The sequence below is a fragment of the Coenobita brevimanus genome, chromosome 14 (assembly GCF_032717465.1).
Source record: "Coenobita brevimanus isolate Jiangsu-jjx chromosome 14, ASM3271746v2, whole genome shotgun sequence".
In the NCBI taxonomy this organism is placed as follows: Eukaryota; Metazoa; Arthropoda; class Malacostraca; order Decapoda; family Coenobitidae; genus Coenobita; species Coenobita brevimanus.
The window spans coordinates 3,378,285-3,403,001 of record NC_136967.1 but is presented as its reverse complement, the minus strand read 5'-3'; the positions used below and the strand labels follow the sequence as shown (position 1 = coordinate 3,403,001).

The 24,717-nt window shown below is 42.8% G+C and overlaps 4 protein-coding genes across 4 annotated transcripts; 3 read left to right on the top strand and 1 right to left on the bottom strand.

The window, feature by feature from the left end:
• Nucleotides 1-5,113: 5,113 nt before the first annotated feature.
• On the top strand, nucleotides 5,114-6,834 carry LOC145417941 (neurotrophin 1-like). Its single transcript, XM_080286520.1, has 3 exons — nucleotides 5,114-5,131; nucleotides 5,727-5,741; nucleotides 6,067-6,834. The coding sequence occupies exons 1-3, from the start codon at nucleotides 5,114-5,116 to the stop codon at nucleotides 6,832-6,834; spliced, it is 801 nt and encodes a 266-aa protein (XP_080142646.1).
• A 5,565-nt stretch (nucleotides 6,835-12,399) lies between these two features.
• On the bottom strand, nucleotides 12,400-19,844 carry LOC145418692 (neurotrophin 1-like). The gene is made up of 2 exons (XM_080287035.1): nucleotides 19,827-19,844; nucleotides 12,400-13,080 (listed from the first exon to the last, which is right to left on the bottom strand). The coding sequence occupies exons 1-2, from the start codon at nucleotides 19,842-19,844 to the stop codon at nucleotides 12,400-12,402; spliced, it is 699 nt and encodes a 232-aa protein (XP_080143161.1).
• LOC145417547 (neurotrophin 1-like) lies at nucleotides 16,551-18,201 on the top strand. Its single transcript, XM_080286259.1, has 3 exons — nucleotides 16,551-16,568; nucleotides 17,176-17,394; nucleotides 17,692-18,201. The coding sequence occupies exons 1-3, from the start codon at nucleotides 16,551-16,553 to the stop codon at nucleotides 18,199-18,201; spliced, it is 747 nt and encodes a 248-aa protein (XP_080142385.1).
• Nucleotides 19,845-21,750: 1,906 nt separating the features above from the next.
• LOC145417925 (uncharacterized) lies at nucleotides 21,751-24,081 on the top strand. Its single transcript, XM_080286519.1, has 3 exons — nucleotides 21,751-21,756; nucleotides 22,609-22,854; nucleotides 23,407-24,081. Exons 1-3 carry the CDS (start codon nucleotides 21,751-21,753, stop codon nucleotides 24,079-24,081), a joined length of 927 nt encoding a protein of 308 aa, XP_080142645.1.
• Nucleotides 24,082-24,717: the final 636 nt, after the last annotated feature.

Sequence of the window (24,717 nt, the reverse complement as noted above, 5' to 3'; positions counted from 1 at the left end):
GAATGAAAACAAATAAGCATATGCCAGTAACGAACTGCATGTCAGACCCCTTCCTCAATAGCCCGCAAAGAAAGAAAATTATCTATATTTTAAAATGAAAGTATGGAGCACCCGCAGAGCCCTCAGAGGTAATGAATATTTACGTCAAACACAGGTAAACATGATGATGACCTCCGCCTGAGAAGCCTGAGAAGGTTTTTGTTTGAGAAAATTGCTGCCTGGGCGATTATGCATTGTTGTTCGATGATCATAGTCGAAATGTATGTTAGTTTGAAATATGGCATAAGGGTTGTGCCTGTTGAAATATTATTATGAACTTTTCTCGTCCATCATTGCTTTCGCCTTTGCATCTTGTGGCATAGCTGACACCAGGATTCCCACTTACGTTCACATTCACTCTCACTGTCACTGTCACTCACTCAACCCCCTTCTCTCTCTCTCTCTCTCTCTCTCTCTCTCTCGGTATCATGACAAACCACTTCAGAATATTTCCCACTGAGTTTCCCCTCCACACGTCAGCTACACCACCACTGCATCTAAACAGCAGAGTATAAAAGCCTCTGTTCCCTCCACGTCCCTGCTCAATTCCTACGAACCGTTATTAAGACTTTTTTTTTTATGCCTGTGTGTGTGTGTGTGTGTGTGTGTGTGTGTGTGTGTGAAACAAGCATGTAGACGTTTAGATACTCTTCTATCATTCTTGACCCCATTTTAGACCAAGGAAGTTTTGTTTATTTTATTCTAGCTAATGTCAGACGATAGTGTTCAGATTAATTTCATCAACCCGAGGACGCCTCTTGAAATTATACTGTGGTTGAAGCCAAGAAACGTTACTCAGTTTAGGCGAAGTCCTTGATGCAGATAAATGTCTACGGAAAAATATTAACAGAGAAATATGGCTGTTACTAAATAAAGGTATACTGTATCACAGTAAAGGCGTACTGAGTCTTCTAATAACGCGTGACCACATCACTAGGCACGAGATTGGATAACTTACAGAAATACAGCGATATATAACTATTGTGTAAATTACCACCATTAAGTTTGCGATGATACCAGCCGCCAATATATATATATACATACATATATATATATATATATATATATATATATATATATATATATATATATATATATATATATATATATATATATATATATATATATATATATATATATATATATATGGATCACAATCATACTTTAAAGCCCTGTTGTTTTAAAGCACTGAAGTACGGTATACAGTGATAGGAGCAACAACATAGTATTAATATGGATAACAGTCATACATTAGAAATAATTATCGTTTAAGGCAGTGAGATATGATTGATGTTAGCTGGCCGTGAAGCAGCGAGCAGCGATAGGGCAATGAGAGGTGAACCGCAACTCAGGTGTGTGTATGTAATTATGAGAGGACCTTGGCGAGGCTGTGGGATTAGCATACAATGAGGCGGGGGTGTGGCGGGGTGCAGGGGTGAAGAACCGCGAGAAGAGAGGGGAGTGAAAGAATGAGAGTGAAAGTTTAAAGAAATAAGAATGGAAGAAGAATGTGCCGAAGCAACTTTCAACAGAGTTACTATACCTTGGCCTAAAATTGCCATTTCTCCATTCTGAATACTGAGTTGTAACAAGGGATCATGCTAGAATATGGTGCTAATCACAAGGAAGTGCTAAAGAAAGGATGTAGAGCCATAGCATTGTTTCTTACTCCCACTGAACTAAGTGAAGTAAGCTGCAAAAGGACGAAAATCTAGGGCAGGTTAGAGTAAACAGAGTATCGTATGTGATGTAGTGTGATGCTGGATTGAGGGTGAAAGTCAACAGAAATTGGGATGGATGTAGTGAATGCAATGAAGTAGATAGAAGAGAAAGTGATAGGTACTATAATAATTTCACCTTAAACTGGCCCAAACTATCGTCCTTTTGCAGCTTATTTCACGCAGCTCCGTGACAGAAAAAATCAATGCTACAGCTCTACATCCTTTCCATAGCACTTCTTCGCTACAAGCACCGTTTTCTAGTGTTAATCTATTGGTACAGATCAGTATTCAATATGGAAGATGTGAATTCTAGGCCAGGTTAGAGTAAAAAGATTGTGTGATGTAGTGTGATGTAGGACTGAGAGTGGAAGTTATCAAAACTGGGATGGATATAGAAAGTGTAGTGAAGGAGATAGAAGAATGAGTGATTTGTAGTAATGTCCTTTCTTTTCTTTTTTTCCCCTAAGCTGAGATTATCGTCCTCGTGCATCATTTTTCCATTACCTCAGTGGCAGAACAAGACGATACTAAGACTCACCATTCTTTCCATAGAACTTCTTCGTGACCAGCACCATATGTCAGTGTTCATCTCTTAATGCAGATATTCAAAATGGACAGATGGGACTTTTACGCCTCGTTAAACAGAACTGAGTAAAGCAGTTGATATAATGTAGTGCAGGATTGAGAGTGAAAGTTGACAGGAGGAGGGTGTGTGGCAGAGTGCAAGGGTGTGACACTGGCTCATGAGGGTGGAAGACTGAGAGTGAAAGTTAGCCTCTTCACTACGAGAGGCTTAAAACTGAATAAAACTTAATAACGATAACGAAAAAAACATGTATAACTTTACTACTTAACCATCACCTCCATCACCTGCCACTACATGTGTCCATTGTGCTAATTAGAGGGATATAAATTGTTGGTAGCAATAATAATAATAATAATAATAATAATAATAACTAACTGAAGGGTAAACAAGTAAGTAGACGAATAATATTAACAACTGTGAGAGATGCTGGAATGTTATATAGTATTGTGAGACGCAGGAGCAAAAGCAATCAGAAATAGAGAGAAAGATGAAAGAAAGGAGAGTGAAAGAGTTAGAGTGAGACGAAGCAGGTGAATGTGCAAGAAAGTGAGAGAGAGTTATTGTTACACGGATGAGAGCTGCCAGAATACGGGAGAACAATTAGGTTTGAAGAACATGACATGCGTATGAAAGTGACGCGGGAGAGAATATGAGAGTGAGATGTGTGAAAGTGAGGTGTAGTATAATGAGACGCCAATGAAGCTTTAATATTTTTGTTTATAATAAGGACAGACGAAAGTGAGTGTTGGAGGAAAGAGAGGGGAATGTGAGAGTTACCCGGGGGTCATAATGTGTATGATTAGAATATGATACTTGAGTGGGAGTTGAAAAGAGTGTGAGTGATAAACAGTATTGTGTGTGTGTGTGTGTGTGTGTGTGTGTATGTGTGTGTGTGTGTGTGTGTGTGTGTGTGTGTGTGTGTGTGTGTGTGTGTGTGTGCGAATCCATTGACCCTCCACCCCCTGCGCACAGGTCTCTGGCCATAACCCCTTCCGTACAATGACCTATTTTCTATTTAATTTTTCTACAGACGATTTTACTCATCTTAGGACTACCTCTTGCGGTGAAAGATAAAAAAAAAAATACTACAATAACCCATTTCGTACAAGGACGATTTTTCCCGTTGTTATTCTTGCTGTCGACGCGCGATTTTACTCGGCTTGGGGTGAGGGGGGTTGGGGAAAAAAAATGGTCCTTTTATTACGGCAGCGTGTCATTATTATCATTATCATTATCATCATCATTATCATCATCATCATCATCATCTTTATCCTTCTTTTCCTCCTAGTCCTCCTTCTCATCATCATCATCATCATTATCATGATCATCAACATCATCTTTAGCCTCCTCCTCCTCCTCCTCCTCCTCCTTATCATCATCATCATCATCTCTCCTGTCACTGTTATCCTTGATGAACTTGTCATTCAAGAGACAGATAGGTAAAGACAGATAGATAGATATAGATAGATAGAAAATAAATTGATAGGTAGGTAGATATGCAGGTAGATAGTTGCGCAGATTGACAGATAGACACAGCTAAAGAGGTGGACAGAGGGGAGGATAGGTAGACAGACAGACAGGCAGATGAAAACGATAAACAGACAGGCAGGTTGATGAACAGACAGCTGATACCGAGGACTTTTACATAATTTGCAAACATACTACACTAATGCATGAAAAAAACGCAATATCTAAACAAATAACAAAAACATTTAACCTTAACAAAAAACAAACGAAAAAAAAAAAAACACGACTGATAAACCACAGGGAGAAATAAATGCTAAATAAGATGAAATAATGATGAAAAAAAGACAAAATAATTACCCCAAAAAGAATAAATAAAAGTAATAAAAAAAGCATACTGACTCTGGATCAAATGATGGGTAATGAACGATGATTAAATTGATAAACAGTTAGACAGATAGATAATTTCAGTAACCTCTCTTTTAATCAAGGAGATCAGAGTAAAACACACACACACACACACACACACACACACACACACACACACACAGTACCTAAAAATACAAACACATTAAAAGAACGACCACCAAACAAAAGAGGGATCCATGACTGACCAAGCACTAGAAATAATAGAATCTGAGTAAGAGGGATCTATTACAGGTAGAAAATGACATATAATGACCTAAGGAAAAAAAAATAACCCTGCATACTAACCTTCCCGAATGCGAGAGGGTAATGACACGATAATTAGACAGATTAACAGACAGGCATAAACAGACAAAGAGATAGACAGACATATGCATATAGATAGGCACATAACAGATAAACTAATACATGTAATAAAATAATCCTTTATATATAATGATAATTTACGAAAAAAAAATGCATAAAGAATTTTAACGTAAAAAAGAATTAAGCACTAGTTACGAAAATCAGGGGACAATAAAATCTGGGTGAGAAGGAATTACTATAGGTTAAAAATGACAAATAATAAAAAAAAAGAAAAAGAAAATAATTTGGACGTGACCCCACCGAGTCGAAGGGGTAATGGAGGATAATTGTAGAGGTGCCGAACTGGGGTAATTGCCCAGTATGTCAGTAATTTCATAGCTCCATCCATCCATCGCTTGCATCCTTCCCTCTGGCCATTAATATACCCGTTATCCCTTTCTCTCCACTTCGATTCACTCTCCGTCTCTCTTTTCCCCTCTGCCTAGGCCTCAGTGGGTCGGTATATAAGCTAGTGAGGGAGGGGGACGTGTTTATATTTCAACTCTCAGTGGTCGTCGGCGGAACATCAATCATGAGTCTGAAGCTTGTGGTGAGATTTATTACAGACGCCAAATTACAGGGACTAAATTAATGTTCAGAATATATTATCATTAAAACTTACATAAGACTCTTTGGGGCAGACCTATATTGATACACACGACGGCGTTATATAAGTCAATCAGGATTTTCTCTTACGGAAATAAAATAACCCTACTGAAGCATCATCATATTGGAATCTTAACTTAATGTACTCATAAATGCAGGGTTCTGTTACAAGCTAATTTGATGTACTTTAACTACAATAATTCTTTTTCTTTTTTATTTAAGATTTTCTGTTTGGAAGTGTTGTCTGAATCTGGGTGTGCTGTGGTGTAAAGTTTGATGAGGTGTGGTGTTATGTATGGTGAAGTGTGTTGTGTGGTCTGTGGTGAGGTGTGGTGAGGGGTGATGTAGTGTAGTGTGTTGTGGTGGTGTGATGTGTGGTGTAGTGTATGGTGGTAGTGTGATTTGTGGTGCAGTGTGTGTGGTGGTAGTGTGATGCCTGGTGTAGAGTGTGATGGTAATGTGATGTGTGAAGAAGTGTGATGTGGTGATACAGTGAGGCACGGTACAGATCCATGATAACCTTATCTCTTTTGTCCCAGGTCATCTTAGTATGGGTGAGGGATGTGGTGGTGTGGTGCAATGAAGTGTGGTGTGGTGAGGTGTTGAGGGGAGATCCAAAAGCCATTTCCTAACTTTACGTCCTTAGGTCTTAGTGCTGGTGTGCTGAGGTGTGGTATGATGATGGGATGCGGTGTATGCTGTTTGTGTAATGTGGTGTGGTGTGTGCTGGTGATGCTGCCGAGCTGTGGTGCCTGCTGGTGATGGTAGTGAGCTGTGGTGCGTGTTGGTGATTGTAGTGAGCTGTGGTGCGTGCTGGTGATAGTGGTGAGCTGTTGTGTGTGGTAAAATCATTACACTCCATCCCCTGTATGTCCCCAGGTCGCGTTAGTATCGGTCTTTGTGGCTGCAGGTGAGGAAGCCACTGACAGAGACTCCCGCAGTCCCACGGCTCTCGCAGGCCACCCCTACGGACACGGACACGCAACTCACGGGTATGGCGCTCCTGCACACCACGGATACGCAACTCACGGATATGTAAGCCACGTGCAACCCGTCCATTACAACCATCACAACACCCACGGATACCACGGACACCACGGCGGCCACGGACACTCATACAAGCATAAGCACACCGATCCTGGCCCCCCTGCCTGCTCCGCCAACACCACAAAGACCTGGTGCCTTGAGGACAGCGAGTATCCCCTTGAAGAGATCCGATACTCAGCTTCACACTACCTGGATCACCTCCTGACCTTGTACGCCGATGTGGTAGACCTCAACACAGCCTTATCAGTAGATCGTCCAAAGTCACTGCCCGAAGAGACCTACCTTTGCCCCTCCCAGACCGCCTATGTTAAGCCTCTGAGGGCCATCAACACGGACGGAAAATGGCGGACGATCGTGAACAACATCTATCTCTACCACTACAACCTGACTCAGACCACAAGAGTCGAGGAGTGCCTGACCACCGGGAGTGCATGCCCCCTGGTGCCTAACTGCTATGTGTCCATGTGCCTGCAGAAGTCCGTCTACCACCGCTTCCTCGTCTACGACTCCTACGACCACCACTTCCCCTTCGCCATCGAGACTTTCAAGCTTCCCTCCAGCTGTGCTTGCTACCTCGGCGCCTACGTCATCGATCACTAATAAATAAATTCTCAAACAGCGAATTGAATGCTCTCACCGATCTTCTCTAGATTTTATTTATCCATTTATATTCTCTCATCTAGTTAACGCTTAAACTTCGACCGGTATAATTAGATACTCAAGTCCTTCCTCCCCACCATAAAAAAAAGAATTCTCAACTTAAATAAGGTCTTGTATTATTGCTTTTTGCATATTTATTTTCTGTCACTAGAGGTACTTTCATACTTTCATTGCTTACATTATATCAGCAGTAGTGTTTCAGCCATAATAAAGTCAGTGACAGTCTCTTGACGGAAAATTTCAGTAATTAAAAAAAATGTGACAGTAGTCGACGTTTAAGAGCTAAATTATTCCCCTGTGACTGAAGCTCTCAGCATCGCGGTACGTAGAGAAAGCAGTTCTCTAGCCAGTCAGTCTCAGTTCTACTTGCAACCACTGTGTAAGGAACATTTTATCGAACATATGTTACGCCTTTTCATTATGCTTCGTTGACATGAGTGTGATATGTCTGTGTCAAATTCTGTATTGCATGTATTGCTTAAAAAAATAAAGAATGCTTTCGAACATTGTGGTGATAAACACATTTCCCACCCACTGTAATACACTACAGTATGACGCTCCTAAAATTCAAGAGTTATTTCGATACACACACCACAGATTAATAATAAAACACCTGAGAATCAAAGTTTACCTGCAAGAGCTATACTGATAAAAGATTTGTGATAAAACATTGTGGTATCAAGCTCGTTATATCTGAAAGCATCACCAATACACACTGTACAGATTAATAGTAATGGTAAAATGCTAGAATATCAACTTTTTTATCTGCACGAGTAGTACTGAAAAGCATATCACAAATTTATGATAAGGAGAGAGAGAGAGAAAGAGAGAATGGACGAGGAGGAGAGGGGAAAGTGAGTAGGACTGAAGAGAAAGAGGTAAAGTGAGAGGGAGTGCGGAAATGCGAGGGTAACAGAGCTATTCAACCGCTCCCTCTGACCACACCACACCACACCAGACAGCCCTGTGGTCTCTCTCCACTCTAACCCACACTCAGTCATCTGCCACTGTCGCAACGCACACCCCATCACCTCCCCCCTTCCTCTACCTCTCCCCACCCCTACCTCCTCTCTATCAATACCTCCTATCCCATCTTCCTTACCTCCCTCACCTCTGCCTCCCTCTTACAACCCCTATCACCGTAGCGGAATACACCCCTATCACCTTCAGAACCTCACACGTCCCATTCCCTGCTCACCTTCACAGCAGCACACGCCCATGTTACGGTTTCATGTCCCCTTACCAACTTCCACGTCCACCGTCTCTGTCACTGCAGCAACACACATCTATATCTCTGTCACAACCTAAATACGTTTCCCCCCTTCCTCTCACTGTAATACCACGCACCCACATCACCGTCACAACCTACACCCCAGTCCCTCTAGACGTATGGAACATTAAGAACCTACTACATCTTAATCACGACCACCACATGTACTTCAATAACACAAACTAATCACAAAGCACGAAGAAAAAAAAAAGTACATGAAAGATGCTGATATTGTTTAGTCATTGTTGGGAAAAAAAACATTACAAAAAGAAAACTAAAATAAGATCATACAAAACCCCTTCAATATGATGACGTCTCCTTTATTTTACCATTGGAAAGCATGAAACTCCATCCTTGTAGTGAAGGGTTTAGAAAACTTTAGAAAAATAATGTGCTTTTATTTATCGATAATTATATTTAACTTAAGAGGCACCCATCGTATTTAAGGGGTTAATGAATAAATAAATTAATCAGTCAATCAATTAATCAATCAACTTATCTATCTATCTAGGTATCTAGATGTTTATAGTACTTACAAAGAGCGCTGGTCAGGATGATGAGGCTGAAGGAAGAGAGAATAATATCTTGCCAGGTGAGACAGCGGAGATTCATGTCAGGTGAAGCAGTATATTGTCACTCAAACTACTGTCTCCCTCTGTCTGTATTTCCTGCTGCCTATGATCTCCAGTCTTTCAAACGCAGTGTGTCCAGGCATCTCAAAATGATCGGATCTTGAATTTGGCTCTATATTGTATTTTGTTTTTCTCTTGGAGGGAACTGTTACTGCGGGCTCATGGCCTTTGGTTCCTTCTTCCTCGCATAAAAAAAAAAAAAAAAAAATGCAGCACGAATACACGAACCGACTTAAACTTAATCTCTTAAGTCCGATGACGAATTTTTATTTTGTACTTACTATCTCCACACAGTGTCATTCACCCATAAAATCTGACTTCCAAATTGGAGGAGTTTGAATTAGCCTACATTAACCCATTCATTAGAGGACGTGTCTCGTAAACCTAACAAAATGGTTAAGACAGTCTAGTGGCAGCAAGAATGACTGACAAAATAGTTAATTACGAGAAGAAAAGCATTTTTTTTCTAAATAATTACTGAAGCACAAGACAAAGATAGAACCTTCATGGCGTCTCTCTATCATTGCTGAGTGCAATGTTATTTAAAATGCAGACTAATCATAGTTAATAAGTATAAGCATTCCACAATCGTCCGTGAAAAATTTTTAAGCAAACGGTCGTGAACACAAAACATTAAATACAAAACTAAACACAATAGCACGATTTGCTAATCACAGAACTAAACACAGTATCACGAATCGCTAAACACAACCCACCAGCCATGAAAAACAATACACTCAAACAAAGTAACTATTCAGCACGAAAACGCTAATAACATCAACATTAATCACAAAACGCAAAAGCCATATCTTGCTCTGTATCAGTCTGTACGAAGCCCAGAGCAAAGACGTGCGTGTAAAGCGATCGCAGTGCATGTGTAAGTCGAGTTTTTATATTAAGTTTGTGTCAGAGTCCGTTTAACTCATCAGTATATATCGACAGAAAACGAGCAGATGCAAAAATGATGAAAGAACGTATCACTATCACCCACTTTGCATTTCCTAGGGCAAATTCGAACTTGGTTTCACAGGAGACGAACGCACCAACAACAGAGCCACCAGAATCACTACGCACATGATCTCACTGGACAAGGAGCAGTTTCTGTGGTTCAACAAAGCACTGAGTTCGAGCACCAAACACGCGCGAGTAACACTGACACACGAAGCACCGAAGCACTGACTGAATACTCCCATCTGGACCCACTACAGCATCTGCTGACTGTAGATATACAGTAAATATATTGCGAAAACATTGGAATAACACTAAATAAACACTATGACACGAAGTTCATCACAAATATTCGGCATTCCTGAGGATGTGAAAATAATATAAGCGGTGCATCATTCTATACGAACTCTTTCCCTCTCCCAGCCTGCCTCCCTCCCTCCTTCTCTCTCTCTCTCTCTCTCTTACACACACACACACACATACTGAGGTCGCTTATCACTCAGGCCTTCCCTGTTTATCTCGTGGTAATTTTGCAAACATAATGAAGCACGAAAAAGTACGAACAAATATAACACAGACGGATCACGAAAGCCCAGTTCCAACAGGCTCCCTCAAATGAACGTATCTTTTAACCCATTCATTACGGTACACGTCTTGACCCAAGAATTAATAGTTGTGTATCTCATTCCAGCTCACACCAGACGATTTCTTATAGGCTTTGAATTTGTTTTCAGCTTTACCTAAAACAAACTGTATTTAGGTTATTAATGTTTTCATATTTTTTGTTATTCTCGACATACTGAATACAAAATTATTAAAATTACTAAAATACATGCAGCTTTAGATAATATGCAGATGCTTATCTAACTAGCTGATAGCTTCCATTTTCCCCTATCACTGGCTCTACTCACTTTTTAAATGAGGAATACAGGCCCGTAGCCAGGAAGGGGGAGTCGAGATGGTCGGACGACTCCACCACCTACGTAAAGGTTTATTTTCTCATGGCCTGTTTTTTTAATATCTGTGCAAAAAAATGTCACTCTCTGTTGTTCAGAAATTTTATGCTGTTTCTCAGCGTCGCTTATGCATACACTCAGACTTCCATAGCAAGGATGCAGCAGACCTTTGGCCAGCTGGCTGCTATGCAAGTACAGATTCAGCAGAAAAGACTCCACCCCCTTCGAAAAGTCTGGCTACGGCCCAGGAATAGGATTGTGAGGATGATGATGAAAGGCTAACTATTGATGATGATTGTGATGACCATGAGGATAAGTACTGAAAATGATGATGATGATGATGATGAAGTAATTGGGAATACTGTATTTCTTTATTTTGAGAAGTCATGTGTATAAATAATTTGATAACGTGATAGATGTTTGATTTGAGTATTGTCATGGTCTTAAAAACGTTGTGCTGAGTTAAAAGAGTGAAAGTGAGGTACTGTACACCACACCTCCTCCACATCCACACCACACCAACACCACATTCAACCACACCAACATCACACCAGTCATTCATCTTCACCACACCCACAGTTTACCTTCACCACACCCACACCACAGCTACACCACACCTGCAATTAACAGTACACCACACCCACACGACACTGGCCACTCACTCAACCACACCTCACCACAGTCCCTTTTGCAACGCCTCTGTAAAACCTATTATACGTATGTTGTAATGTAGCTAGACATTATCATCATTATCTGTTAACCCAACTCCCACTATTATATATGGGGTGAGTAGGATCCAGAACAGAAAGTTAACACACACACACACACACACACACACACACACACACACACACACACACACACACACACACACACACACACACACACACACACACACACACACACACACACACGCACGCACGCACGCACAAATAGAAGTATCATTCGACTGTCCATCAAAAAATAGGTTGCACTTTATTCCCTTTTTATACAAACCAAAGTTTTCGGAGTTTGCATTACTGAACTCATCACCATCATCATCATCATCATCATCATCGTAACCCTAAACCCTAATTCCTACCAGTAAGATGGAGTGAGGAAGAGACCAGAAATTATGGAAGAGAAAGTACAATAGCAGGAAAAATATTAGTCATATATTCAGCGAAATAAACCACACCCACATGTTATTTAAGCCTTTCAATATATAATTACACCTCAAGACAGAAATCATCTGTATTTTTTTATATATTTTTTCTTTATAGATGCGCTTCTGTCATCATCAAAATTATGTGATATACGATTAATTCCTTCTGATGATGAAAAACGAAAAACTCAAATGGGTAAAGAATAAAAGTGCTTGATTCGTCGAAAAAATATATTAGTTCCACGTGAGATGCAAAAAAAAATTTGCGTACAATGCCTGATACAGAACTAGTGATGGATAATGTCCACTATCACAGAGATGACTAGAGAACTGCTTTCTTCACATACCACCGGCCAGGGGGGGACTTAGAGAGTATACAGAGCCTGATTATGTGACTCAGATGTTAATATATGATGACTCTGTTCAAATTACCGACATATACAGTACCTATACACTGAAATCTACAGTATCTATAAATATCTATCTATAAAGTTTTGCTCGGGTCAGACATGAGGTAGTAATTCATTTAGTAGTTTTGTTATTCGTCCAGTATCGTTAGTGGTCGATGGTGTAGGCGCCGAGCAGGCAGGCACAGCTGGCCGGCAGCTTGAAGGACTCGACAGCGAAGGGGAAGTACTGATCGTAGGGGTCGTAGACGAGGAAGCGGTGGTAGATGGACTTCTGCAGGCACTTGGACTCGTAGCACACAGGGACCTTGGGACAGTCTTCGCCGGACGTTAGACACTCCTCCACGCGGGTCGTCTGCGTCAGGGTTTCATAGTGAACATCTACGTTATTGACAATGACGCGCCATTTTCCGAGATTATTAATGGCTCTAAGTGGCCTGACATAGGCAGTGCCTGAGGGGCAGAGGTAAGTCTCCTCCTCCAGGGTCTTGGGACGTTCCACGGACAGCTCGGTGTTGAGGTCAGCCACGTCAGCGTAGAGGGAGAGGAGCTTCTCGTAGTGGTACTCAGCGGCGTGCTTGATCTCGTAGGTCGGGTACTCAGCGTCCTCCAGGCACCACGGCTTCGTAGTGTTCTCGGCGCAGGCTGGAATGGCGGGCTCTGGATGCTTCTTGCCGGGGTGGTGTTGGTGGGGGCGTGGGTGGTAGGAAGGGCGAGGGTGGTGGGAGGGGGCGTGATGGGATCCGTATGACACAGAGGATCCGCCGTTGCTGAAGCTGACATGGGAACTTCGGTCAGCAAGGGCGATGGTCACCAAGGACAGCTGAATCTGTAGAATGACAGAAATTATACACGTAGTAGCAGACGAACTCTTACGTTGGCATCTTTTCAAATCGACAAGTATTGTTGTAATAATATTGTGCTTCCTATGATAAATTGGAAGTCATCTCTTGACCGAAAGCATTCCTGATGTGGGGGAAGTTTACATGTAGTAGTTTGTGGTAGATATGGAGAGATGAGCAACACACCACGGAACCTGCCAAGGAGAGTGGTGGCGACCATGTTGTAAAAAAATGCTAATACTGTATGTAGTTTAGAATTATTAGAAACTGATATGCAAATAATTAATAAAAAGGAATATAAAAATCAATGTATTACTAAATTTAAAATAAAAACATATGGATGGATGAATAAAAACAGTAAATATCTGCTCGCACCACAAGTGTAAGAGCCATGGTGTGGGCAACTTCTTCACTCCCGAGGAACTGTATGGTAATTGGAGGGACGGGAGGCTTATATACTGACCACCCCTCGCTGCCATGAGCAAGGTGGTGGTGTGGCGGTGGTGTGGTGGTGTTGCAACCGTAGGGAGTGTACAGTAGGGGTGATGGGAAGGGAGGGGATGGGATGGGATGGGATGGGGTGGGATGGGATAGGGTGTGTCAATCTTCAGCATCAGGATCTGTTATGTAAGCCCACCCACTGACTCCATTATTTAGATATCAACCATACCAAGGAATGAGAAATATCAAGTATTTTATTAACCTAACTCCTTCAGAATGTGGGAAGTCTTGTTGATAGTTTCTAGTTAACGCCAGACGATTTTATTCACCGTGGGAGTGAATTATCTTTAAGTGACGAATATAATAATCTGAATAATATAATCTGTCCTCATCAATTACCTATCCACAGCAATAGAAGATTTAATGATATAGTCTCTAAATTTTGACTGATAAGACTACCTCAGTCTCTCAGAAAAATGAAATCGCTTAGAACTAGAGATAAACCTAAGTGGCAGTGAAAGAGTTTACGTATGGGAAGGGCCCATACTCTCTCTAACACCCCACCCTTAGCGATTTATTTTGCTTATTACACCTTACTGTCCTGTTCTGTCTTACATAAATCCTAATATCGCCATACTTCACATAAATGGCGTTCAAAAGTATATTATCCAGTCAAATCCAGAAATAAATCGCCAAGGAGGAGGTGATGGGAAGCCTCCTTAAGCGACGAGAATTTGGGTCATAGTCTCCAAATATCTCTATAATTGGCACAGACTTTTCTCAGCTAAACAATTTTCCCTTTAATAATCTAGTATGAAATATCTCCATACACCCATATCAGTGACAAGGCTGAGGAAAATACTGTGAGTGGTGCAGTTTTTGGCTTGTGTTCTCGGGGGTTAGGACGCTCCGCAGCACCTTTTCCTAACCAGTTTATTTTTCCATACTGTTCCTCAATTCATGCAAAATGTGTCACTACTGGAAATGCAAGGTGGTCCATATATAACGCTCCTCTTCCACTCCGCTGCGTTATTTCTTGTGTGTTGCAGTTACAGATCAGCGTTAGCAATATCCATATCCTGCATCATTTATTCGTTCCTACTCCCACACCCACACCAGCAGCCTGAGCCGTTCCCACAACACGTAAGATACCGCTAGGAGAGTTTCTTGTGGTGCGCTATTCACGGTCCACCCTGTACATATAAACAGTAAAAATAAATAAATAAATAAGAATAAGTTAACTCCTCCAATGCTTCGTTAATTTCGGTGAATCTGAGAGTACAATTTATTCAGGCTGTCCTATATTAGTAAAAAAAAAAAAAAAAAATGTGCGATTACCGAGAGAGAGAGAGAGAGAGAGAGAGAGAGGTGTCAGATGTAGGCCTTTATTAACGTCACTCACCGAGGAGGCAACGAACGCCCTTTCCTCTCTCCCCGTCTGCGTCTCTCACAGGAAGCGGGGGAGGACAAGGGAAGTGGCAGGAAGGGAGGAAAGGGAGAGGAGAAGAGCAAGAAGGAAGGGATAGAAAGGAGGAGAGAAATGTAGGGTGAAGGCAGGAAAGAATGATGGTGGGTTGGATGAAGAAGGGGAAGAAAGCTTGGAAAGGAGGGAAGAGTGGAGGTGGGATAGAGGCAGAGAAGGAACGAATGATTAATGGATGGGGAGTGGAGGAAGAAATGAAGAGAAGGGAAAAGGGGAGAAGAGGTAAAGAGAAGAAGGAAAGGAGAGATAGGACTGAGAAAGAAAGTGAGAAGAGAGTAGGAAGGAATGATTTAACACGCTCCCGTATGTTATTCTTATCTTTTTATGTTTACACAAATTGCGTTAATATCAAACACGTGTATTATAGGGTACCGGGGAAATTATCTGATTAGGAAGATGCCCTGTGAGGATGGACGTTGTATGAAGTGTGGTGTTTACATAAAGAAAATATGTCACAAATTTGTCTTACAAGTCTGATCTGTGTTTGGGGAAGAGGATGGAGGAGGATCAGTAAAAGGGCTGATGTAAACAATTAAGGGACTGGATGGTACTCTGTGGTGGGCAAGAGGAGGGAGTTGGTATACCATATGAAGACGAGGTTGTAGGTTGGACAGTATAGGCGTGGTGAAGATTTATATGAATTTTTTATCTCATGCATAACAAAAGAGCTAGCATCACGAGTCTTAGGAGGATGGAGGTAAAAAAATATATATTCTCCATTACGCACGCCAACTTATTTTTTGCGCTACCATTCTTGATGCCTTGAGACGCCTTCATTCATTTTAACAACGGCCTCTCACTCCTCGCTTATGTTTTTATCTTTATACCTTGATGAAGTAGGCGAAGGTTATTATTTGCCCGCCCTTGGCAAATGCGTTCTACATAAAAATAGCTAAACTACGCGAAAAACTCCGTGGTAATTGTCTTCTGGGGGTCAGGCTTGATGCTTGGGTCAAAGTTCAGGCCTTGGTCACGTTTTTAGGGGCGTCGGAAGTGTGTGTGTGTGTGTGTGTGTGTGTGTGTGTGTGTGTGTGTGTGTGTGTGTGTGTGTGTGTGTGTGTGTGTGTGTGTGTGTGTGTGTGTGTGTGTGTGTGTGTTCAGGAGGTTAGGGTGGAGAAGAGATTGAGTGATGAAGATGTAAGGTGAAGGTAGGAGTTTAGAGCGGTGGAGAAGAGGGTGGAATGTTGATAATGGTGGAAGGGTGGAGAACGAATGCCCAGAGAAACACACTAATAATAATACCCACAATAAATCCTACGAATCCCAACTGAAAAATATCCAGTCAAAATTATTTAAGACCCCCCCTTTCTCACTGGAGGCCAAACTAACATAAATTTTCCAGTGTCAAGGTGTATTCTTCTTCTCTGCCACACCCACGTCCCCCGTCAGCCTTCACCGCCATATTGAGGACACCATAGATTATTACTGTACTATAAAAGATGGCCAGGTCAAAGGCGAGGTTCAGTTCACTTTCCAGAGCCGTTCAAGTTTCTCCTCGTCCTCCTTACTTTTATATTTTCCCTCTACGGTGACATGGCGATAAGATACCTGGTGAGTGGAATGGCGGGACTCGAGGGTGACAATATGTTGCTGAAGAGGGCGGTGCAATTAAATAAACATGATAGGATGATTCTGTGGCTACCATCACCCATCAGCAACACTCCTTCTTATCATCCTTCACTATAATTCACCATCATCATCATTCATCATCAACTACTCCAAAGAATGAGATATTTTTCATCTTACAGGCAAAGTGGAATAAAGAATTAAAGGTTATAATGAATTCCCCGATAATATGAAGTGTTAGAAATTACAGAATGAAGTGCTCTCATGAATCTGTCTTTTGCTGCCGTCGTAAGTGCCTGTGTGTTAGGTATGTTGAGAAAGTGATGCTGTTGTGTTTAATGTGTTACGGATCTTCACACTAACTTGATGCAGATTTTCTCCCTTTTGCAGCTGTTTTCCACTAAGCTCAGTGATGGAAAAAGACAATGGTACTACTCTGATCCTTTCCATAGCATTTCTTCGTGACTTGCTTCATGTTCATATTAACCTATTGTTACAACTCAGCATTCAAGTGGGAAAGATGGCAATTTTGAGTTAGATTTGAGTATAAAAAGCATAGTTGTTTCATTGTGCTAATATTTTTTGTACACAGGTAACTTGCTGCCTGGTGGTGATGTGTCTTACTCAGGAGACTCCACCACATCACACACGCCCGCATCAGCCTCTCTCCACCCATGAGTATCACCAACATCCCCAGCCAGCCTATCACCAGGAGCGTATCTTCTACCACACAGAGGCTCCTTATCACTCACAGCCTACCCACCTCCCTGAGTCTGCCTACCACCCAAAGCCTGTCTACCGTACAGAACAGGCCTCCCACTCAGAACCAACCTTCCATTTACAACCTACCTTCCACTCAGAACCTGTCTACCAATCAGAGTCTACCTACCACTCTGAACCTGCCTATTCTGAACCTACCTACCACTCAGAACTTGCTTATCCTTCGAAGCCTACCTGTCAATCAAATCCTGCCTACCATCACCATCCTGTCTATCATTCAAAATCGACCTACAGTCCACTGCCAGCTTATGACCCCCAGTTCGTCTACGGCCATCACGTCCCTCCCTACAGCCACTCCCTCGCCCCCTCTCACACCCACTCCCACCAGGTCGCCATTCCAGCCTGCGCCGAGAACACTACGAAGCCGTGGTGCCTGGAGGACGCCGAGTACCCGACCTACGAGATCAAGCACGCCGCTGAGTACCACTACGAGAAGCTCCTCTCCCTCTACGCTGACGTGGCTGACCTCAACACCGAGCTGTCCGTGGAACGTCCCAAGACCCTGGAGGAGGAGACTTACCTCTGCCCCTCACACACTGCCTATGTCAAGCCACTTAGAGCCGTCAATACTGAAGGCAAGTGGCGCGTCATCGTTAACAATATTGATGCTCACTATGAAACCCTGACGCAGACGACCCGCGTTGAGGAATGTATGACCTTCGGCGAAGCCTGCCCTCTGGTGCCCAAATGCTACGAGTCTAAGTGCCTGCAGAAGTCCATCTACCACCGCTTCCTCGTCTACGACCCCTACGATCAGTATTTCCCCTTCGCCATCGAGACTTTCAAGCTGCCGGCCAGCTGTGCCTGCCTGCTTGGCGCCTACACCATCGATCATTGAGATATAGAAGAAATCTGAATAAGCCGAGGGGAAGACCATATTGAAAGCAACTTCAAACAAAGGAATAAAGAGGCAACAAACATAACGCAGCACTCCTTGCACTGTGATGAAATACATTATATCTCTTCTCATTATAACCTGGCGATACTGTACGTGAAGAAAGCAGTTCTCTAGCCATCCAGCTGTGATATAAGTGATGTATGTATTGTAGCACAAGGATGTAGATGATGTAACATGATTTATAACAATGCACTTTAAAAGCCATCCGTTCTCATTTATTCCTACTCAGTGTACCCATATTTGCTGGATAAGGAATTTGCTTAAGGTATGCATTTTTATCGGCCACAATAGATAACATAACACTCGTGAAACAACAGTATAAGTACTCATCATCTCACCAGCGCTTCCCGTCATCATCGTCATCATAATCAGGCTTGCCAATCCACTGTGATTCATAGATGTCTCCTAACTTTCTCCACTCTGACCTTTTTCTCATCAACCTGTTCCTCTCCAGCTCACCTTAATTATGATTTTACCCATTTACCAAGTTCTCTGTCTACTTCTTCCTCTTACTCTGTTTCTGGACTGACACTCTTACCCTAACCATTCGTGTGCGAACTTTTCTAGCAAAAAATTAATTATTTCATTAATTAAAAGATCAATATATAAATAAAAACGTGAAATGGGCATGTCCTAGTTTTCTTTTTTTGTTTCAGTTATAGTGATTTTCCTACCGTCACTCATTTCTGAATACAGTTGAAAAAATATATCCATCCAATCACCATCTTCCTAAAGGCTTGTATATATTATTCAATCTGTTTTAATCAATCTTGCACTTACCTCTTCGCATTCATCATTCCTTCCCAGCCTCTCTCCCCTTTTATTCGCATTTTCCCCTTCACTTAACAATACTCTCCCTGTCTACTTTCCACCTACTTTTCAAATACCCTGGATCACTTTCTTACTGTTAACACTTCTCTTTCACATATTAACCTGCGCGCTCTATTTCCCTTTTTTTTCCATTTTCTCTCCTTATTTTTCCTTTTCTTTCCACTTCATTCCACTCAGAAATTTCTATTTCCTTTCTCCATGCCTTTTCTCCTTTTCCCATCACTTTCCATTTCTCCTTCCATCCAACAACTTCTTTTCTTAATACACCTTTCCATTTCCCTCTTCTCTCTCAGATGGTGGTCGAGTGAAAAAAAAAAAAAATGTGGTCTGGCAAAGTGTGTGGTCTTGGGTTTAATCCCGGCTGTTGCAGGGAAAGGCTCCAGGCTGAGAACCTCACCAACACGGCTTTCCCTGACTCGCCATGAAAATAAGACACAAAAATTTATAGTATGACACCACCCCTGAAATGTGGTTCCCAAGCATATCGTGAAAAAAAAAAAAATCATTAACGTGTGTGTGTGTGTGTGTGTGTGTGTGTGTGTGTGTGTGTGTGTGTGTGTGTGTGTGTGTGTGTGTGTGTGTGTGTGTTCGGTTTCCGTCTATATCTTGCCCCTGTATCCAAACACCGACGTTTTACTCCACCACAAGCACAACCGTCACCACCATCATCATGTGTACCTCCACCACAGCCATCATCTCGCCTGCGCCTCCACCACCATCACCAACAACAACACCACAAACTTCACACCCATCGCCATTACTACTCCAGCACCACAATCACACTCACCAACACCACCATCATTTGTACCTCCACCACAACAGCCATTCTACGTGCACTTCCACCACCATCACCAACATCACAAACCATCACCATCACCACGCTAACAATACCACTGCACCTACGAAAAATACTGCCAACATCCTAACATCACACGGAACGATTATCTTAGTCAACCACCATCATCATCACCTTCACCACTAACACCACACATCATCACCACTACCACAACTATCCCTCACCATCGCTATCACCAACACCATAGCCAAGTGCAACATTAAAATCAACGCGACACCACACCTAACACCCCTGTAGCCAACCACACACCAACATCATCCACCACCACCACCATTAACACCACCACCACCACTACTAACACCACCACCACCTGACGACACCACTACCCCTATCTCCAGCCACACACACACCTTCAGTGAGACTCTAACGCATCAAAATCAAGCTACATCTCTCTTCTTGTCAGCAGTTTGTTGTGATCCATGATGTATGATTGCAGCAAGTGTAAGACCTTTTGTTTTTGTCACTATCTTTTGTTGTACTCTTACTGTCAATGAACAAGGAATTTATATGGAAAAATAGTGGCATGCAGGCCGTATAAATGCCTGTTACATTCTTTCCATTTTTACATCAGTCATCAACCCCTTTAAGCGCCAGATTTATGTGAAAAAAAGTGGCGTGGCGTTCATGTTGTACCAACCTACTATCTTTATTCCATTTTTGGCATGATCATAAACCCCTTCAGGATGAGAGCGTCTGTTTTATTTACTGATGTCAGCTTCAGTAAAATAGCAGGTTACTAATAATACAAACTTCCTTATATGCTAAATCTGTTTTCTCACACAGTAACGTTACAAGTTCTCCGTGGACCTCCAAGCCTTTTTTTCTCTACCTATGTCACCAACAAGCAATTTCATCCTAACCCATTCAGCCTGAGGACGTCTTTTACTTCTCCCAGCTAATGCCAGACTATAATACTCAGCTTTGGAGAGCACCTTAGAAGAGAAGGGTTTTGTTAAGGGAAAATCTAGCACCTATTATTCGAAGTCTCCTAAGCCGAATGAAATTGAAAGACGGAAGCAGGAATGAAAAAAAAAAAAATGACGTCTTGGGATTGAAAGGATTATCTCAGTATCCTTTATGCACATGGGTGGCCTCCTTCACTGGCAATAAGGACAGTGGTTATTTACTCCCTTTCAGATCATTAGAAACTGACCAAGGAGTATAGTTGATGTTATTGTTGTGTTCATGTAGTGTAATGCTTTGGGGACCTGAGAAATTTTAAATATTCTTATCTTACTACTGCCTACGATTTTATTCGGCTAAAACTGGCTTCGCATCCTGCTATGTCGCAAACGGTTCCATAAAACTCTTTCGGGATGTGGAAAAAAAAAAAGAAAAAATGTTTACCAGCTTATTCATGTGCCTTAGCTTAGGACTGGTTCCTCGTCCTCTTCGGGATAAAGACAAGTCTGGCAGGATTTTATAACACATTACAAAAGAAGGTGGCGTCAGATCCCACACACTACTTTCATCGTCGCTGTGGTTGCCCTGCTCACGTCCTCATGAGGCTCTGTCCACGCCCTCACTTCCGCCAAACGCCCTCATGTATCAGAAATTTATAGCGGGAGTAGAGAGTGTTAGGCGCAGTAGTGGTGACGGAGGCGGTACTGTTGGTGGTAGTGTATAAATAAGGCAGACTTGTCACTGTTTCAGTCACTGGTTGTATCTCCATCAGCGTATATGAAAACGCTGTCCGTCCATGCCAGATGCGTGCAAACCGAACGCCATAATACTCGTGCATACATCCATAGGCTACACGTCTTCTCTCTGGACACACAGCAGTAAATATGATGCTTCCAGGAATGACGGTGAGCATAGTTTTCTTGTACCCTGCAACCTTGAGGATATTATTTTCCCAGACGGAGGCTTTTAGCATATTATTTCCTTAACTTTCCTTATTCCTGTCCTGCCATCACCTGTTTCTCAATCGTTTTCCTCTTTCCTTTTGCATTCATCCTTTCCCATGAGCTACAGTAAGACAGAATTCTTCTAAAACCCAGCCATAAGTCTACAACTAATTAACCTAACCTAACCTCAATTGAGTTATAACAAGGTTAGGGCAAGGTTTGGTTAAGTTAGGTTAGGTTCCGGTGGATTTCAGTATGACTCCTCCATGGTGAATCATGAAAAACTCATGAAAAGTAAGAGGAACTGGAAGCGCATAAAAAAAGCAGTGTTAACAGGAAACTATCCTCTTATAGAAAAGAAAGAGAAAGAAAATAAAGGAAAGAAATAGGAACCAAAACGAACTAGTTGAAAAGTTTCCACTGCTGATGTCCAAACTGAAGATGCAGAAGGGAGAACAGTGATGTAGAAAATGCTCTTGCAAGATACAGAATATCGAATTGATAATTTTGTCGTGCAGAAAATCATGTGCATTGCGATGAAAGCATCTTTAATGACTTTGTGTGCCCTAATGCAGTCAGCTTGAGGATTTTTGTATTTATTCTTGCTATCTATAGATGATTATATTCAGGTAAGCAGAGATTCTTCAAAAGGAAGGGATTAAATAGAGTCCAGGTTAATTCCTTCACTTCTTAGGGTCTCTCCTTGGCTGAATGAAAATGCTTGGTGGCAGCAAGAGCAAAATGTAAAAGACGTCACCGCACCAAAGGGGTAAAATTGTCGTTACATTTGATATTAATAAGTTTTCATTTCAGGTGATGCTGGTGTGTGTGGCCTCATCCACGTCCTCGCCTCCAGCCATCATCACCTCCCACTTCAACTCCCGGGTCTTCTACGGCGGCAATCAGCTCTTTTCGCGCCCCCAAGAACTATCCACCTCGTCCCCTCCTAACGAGTCCCTTAATTCTTCCCCTGATCCACCACCCCAGGAGGACACAACCCAACACTCTTCACCTAACCCGAAGCCAACATCCTCACCTTCCCCACGTCTTACATCACCCGCACAGCCCACAACCTCCCCTTCCCCACACCCCACACCATCCCCACTGTTCACAACCTCCCTTTCCTCTTCCCCACACCCCACACCATCGTCACAGACACCACCAACCGCAGCGTCGTACACGCTCCCCTCCCGACAACCAACCACAGCTGTCGCATCCACCACCCAGCTCTCCCTGACAACGGCCACCACAACCACGAATGCTCCCACCACAACCACACAAGCCCCCACCACAACCACGAATGCTCCCACCACAACCACACAAGCCCTCACAACAACCACACAAGCCACCACCACAACACAAGCCACCACCACAACACAAGCCACCACCACAACCACAAATGCTCCCACCAAAACTACGCAAGCCCTCACCACAACCAAGCAGACCCACACCACAACCACAAAGGCTCCCACCACAACCATAAAGGCCCTCACCACAACCACGCAAGGCCTTACCACAACCACGCAAGCCCCCACTTCATCCACACAAACCCCCACCACAACCACGCATGCCCTCACCACAACCACGCAAGCCCCCACCACAACCACACAGGTTCCCATCACAATCCCACTCAAACCTAAGCCTAATGGAGACACAAAGATTTCACATTTACCCAAATCTCCAAAAGCATCCAAGCCTTATCCAGTTACTCGGCCAAGACCTCCAAAACCTTCTCCTTCCTCCGAGCCTCCAAGTTATCATGAAAATGATCTCGAGTTCGAAGTGCCCGCGTGCTCTGAGCTGACCAACGCCACGTACTGCCTGGAGGACGAGAAGTACCCGGCCTATGAGATCAAGGCCGCCATCCAGTACCACCTGGACAAGTTCAATTCCCTGTACGCTGACGTGGCCGACCTGGACACGGAGGTGTCTGTGGAGCGACCCGACACCCTGGAGGAGGAGACTTACCTCTGCCCCTCCGAGACCGCCTACATCCGTCCTCTCCGAGCACAGAACACCGACAGCAAGTGGCGCGTCATCGTCAACGAAATCCATCTTCACTACAAGACCTTCACACAGACGGCCCGTGTGGAGGACTGCCTGACCGCTGGTGAGGAGTGCCCCAAGGTGCCCATCTGCTACGAGTCCAAGTGCCTGCAGAAGTCCATCTACCACCGCTTCCTCGTCTACGACCCCTACGATCAGTACTTCCCCTTCGCCATCGAGACCTTCAAACTGCCAGCCAGTTGTGCCTGCCTGCTCGCCGCGTACACCGTCGACCACTGAGATGATGCTCCGTTTCAAGCCTGAATAAAATCGTCCAGTTCAAGCCACATCGAAATAGAAAATCGTCACGTACCGAAGATCTTAGGAAGACCATTTCTAGCCTCTTCAGTAAAAAAAAAAAAAAAAAAAAAAAAAAAAACTGTCTTCCATTTGAAAGCGAAAATATCCGTTTTACTCAGGACATTATTGTAGGTATTAGCTATTGAGTAACCTATTTTAGTACTCTGTGTGTGTGTGTGTGTGTGTGTGTGTGTGTGTGTGTGTGTGTGAGTGTTTTATCATTTAGTTATTTAGGTGTACTTTAAATTAACGTACACTTTATTATGAGCATCTAGGTACGAAAGAATACTCTTATGTATATCCCGATAAGTAAAGAAAGCAGTTCTCTAGTCAGTCTCTGCTGTGTTACATGATGTTTTAGTGTATATTAAGTGCTATCCATCCATCCATCCATTGCCAGACGCCATGTGTCCCAGACGGGGTGGACAATGGCTTAGAGTTAATTGTTTTACAGGGAGGGGCACTAATCCTTCACCAACCCCACTTGACACGTAGGGATGCCAACAGCATCTGGTGTTCCCAGGCGGTCACCCATCCAAGTACTAGTACTAACCAGACCCAACGTTGCTTAACTTC

Bases quoted from the DNA above. Each gene is read 5' to 3' on its own strand.
- LOC145417547 (XM_080286259.1), top strand. The intron at 17,395-17,691 runs GCCTCCCACTCA...CACTCCCACCAG, and splicing joins CTGTCTACCGTACAGAACAG to GTCGCCATTCCAGCCTGCGC.
- LOC145417925 (XM_080286519.1), top strand. The intron at 22,855-23,406 runs GCACAGCCCACA...ACAACCACACAG, and splicing joins CCCCACGTCTTACATCACCC to GTTCCCATCACAATCCCACT.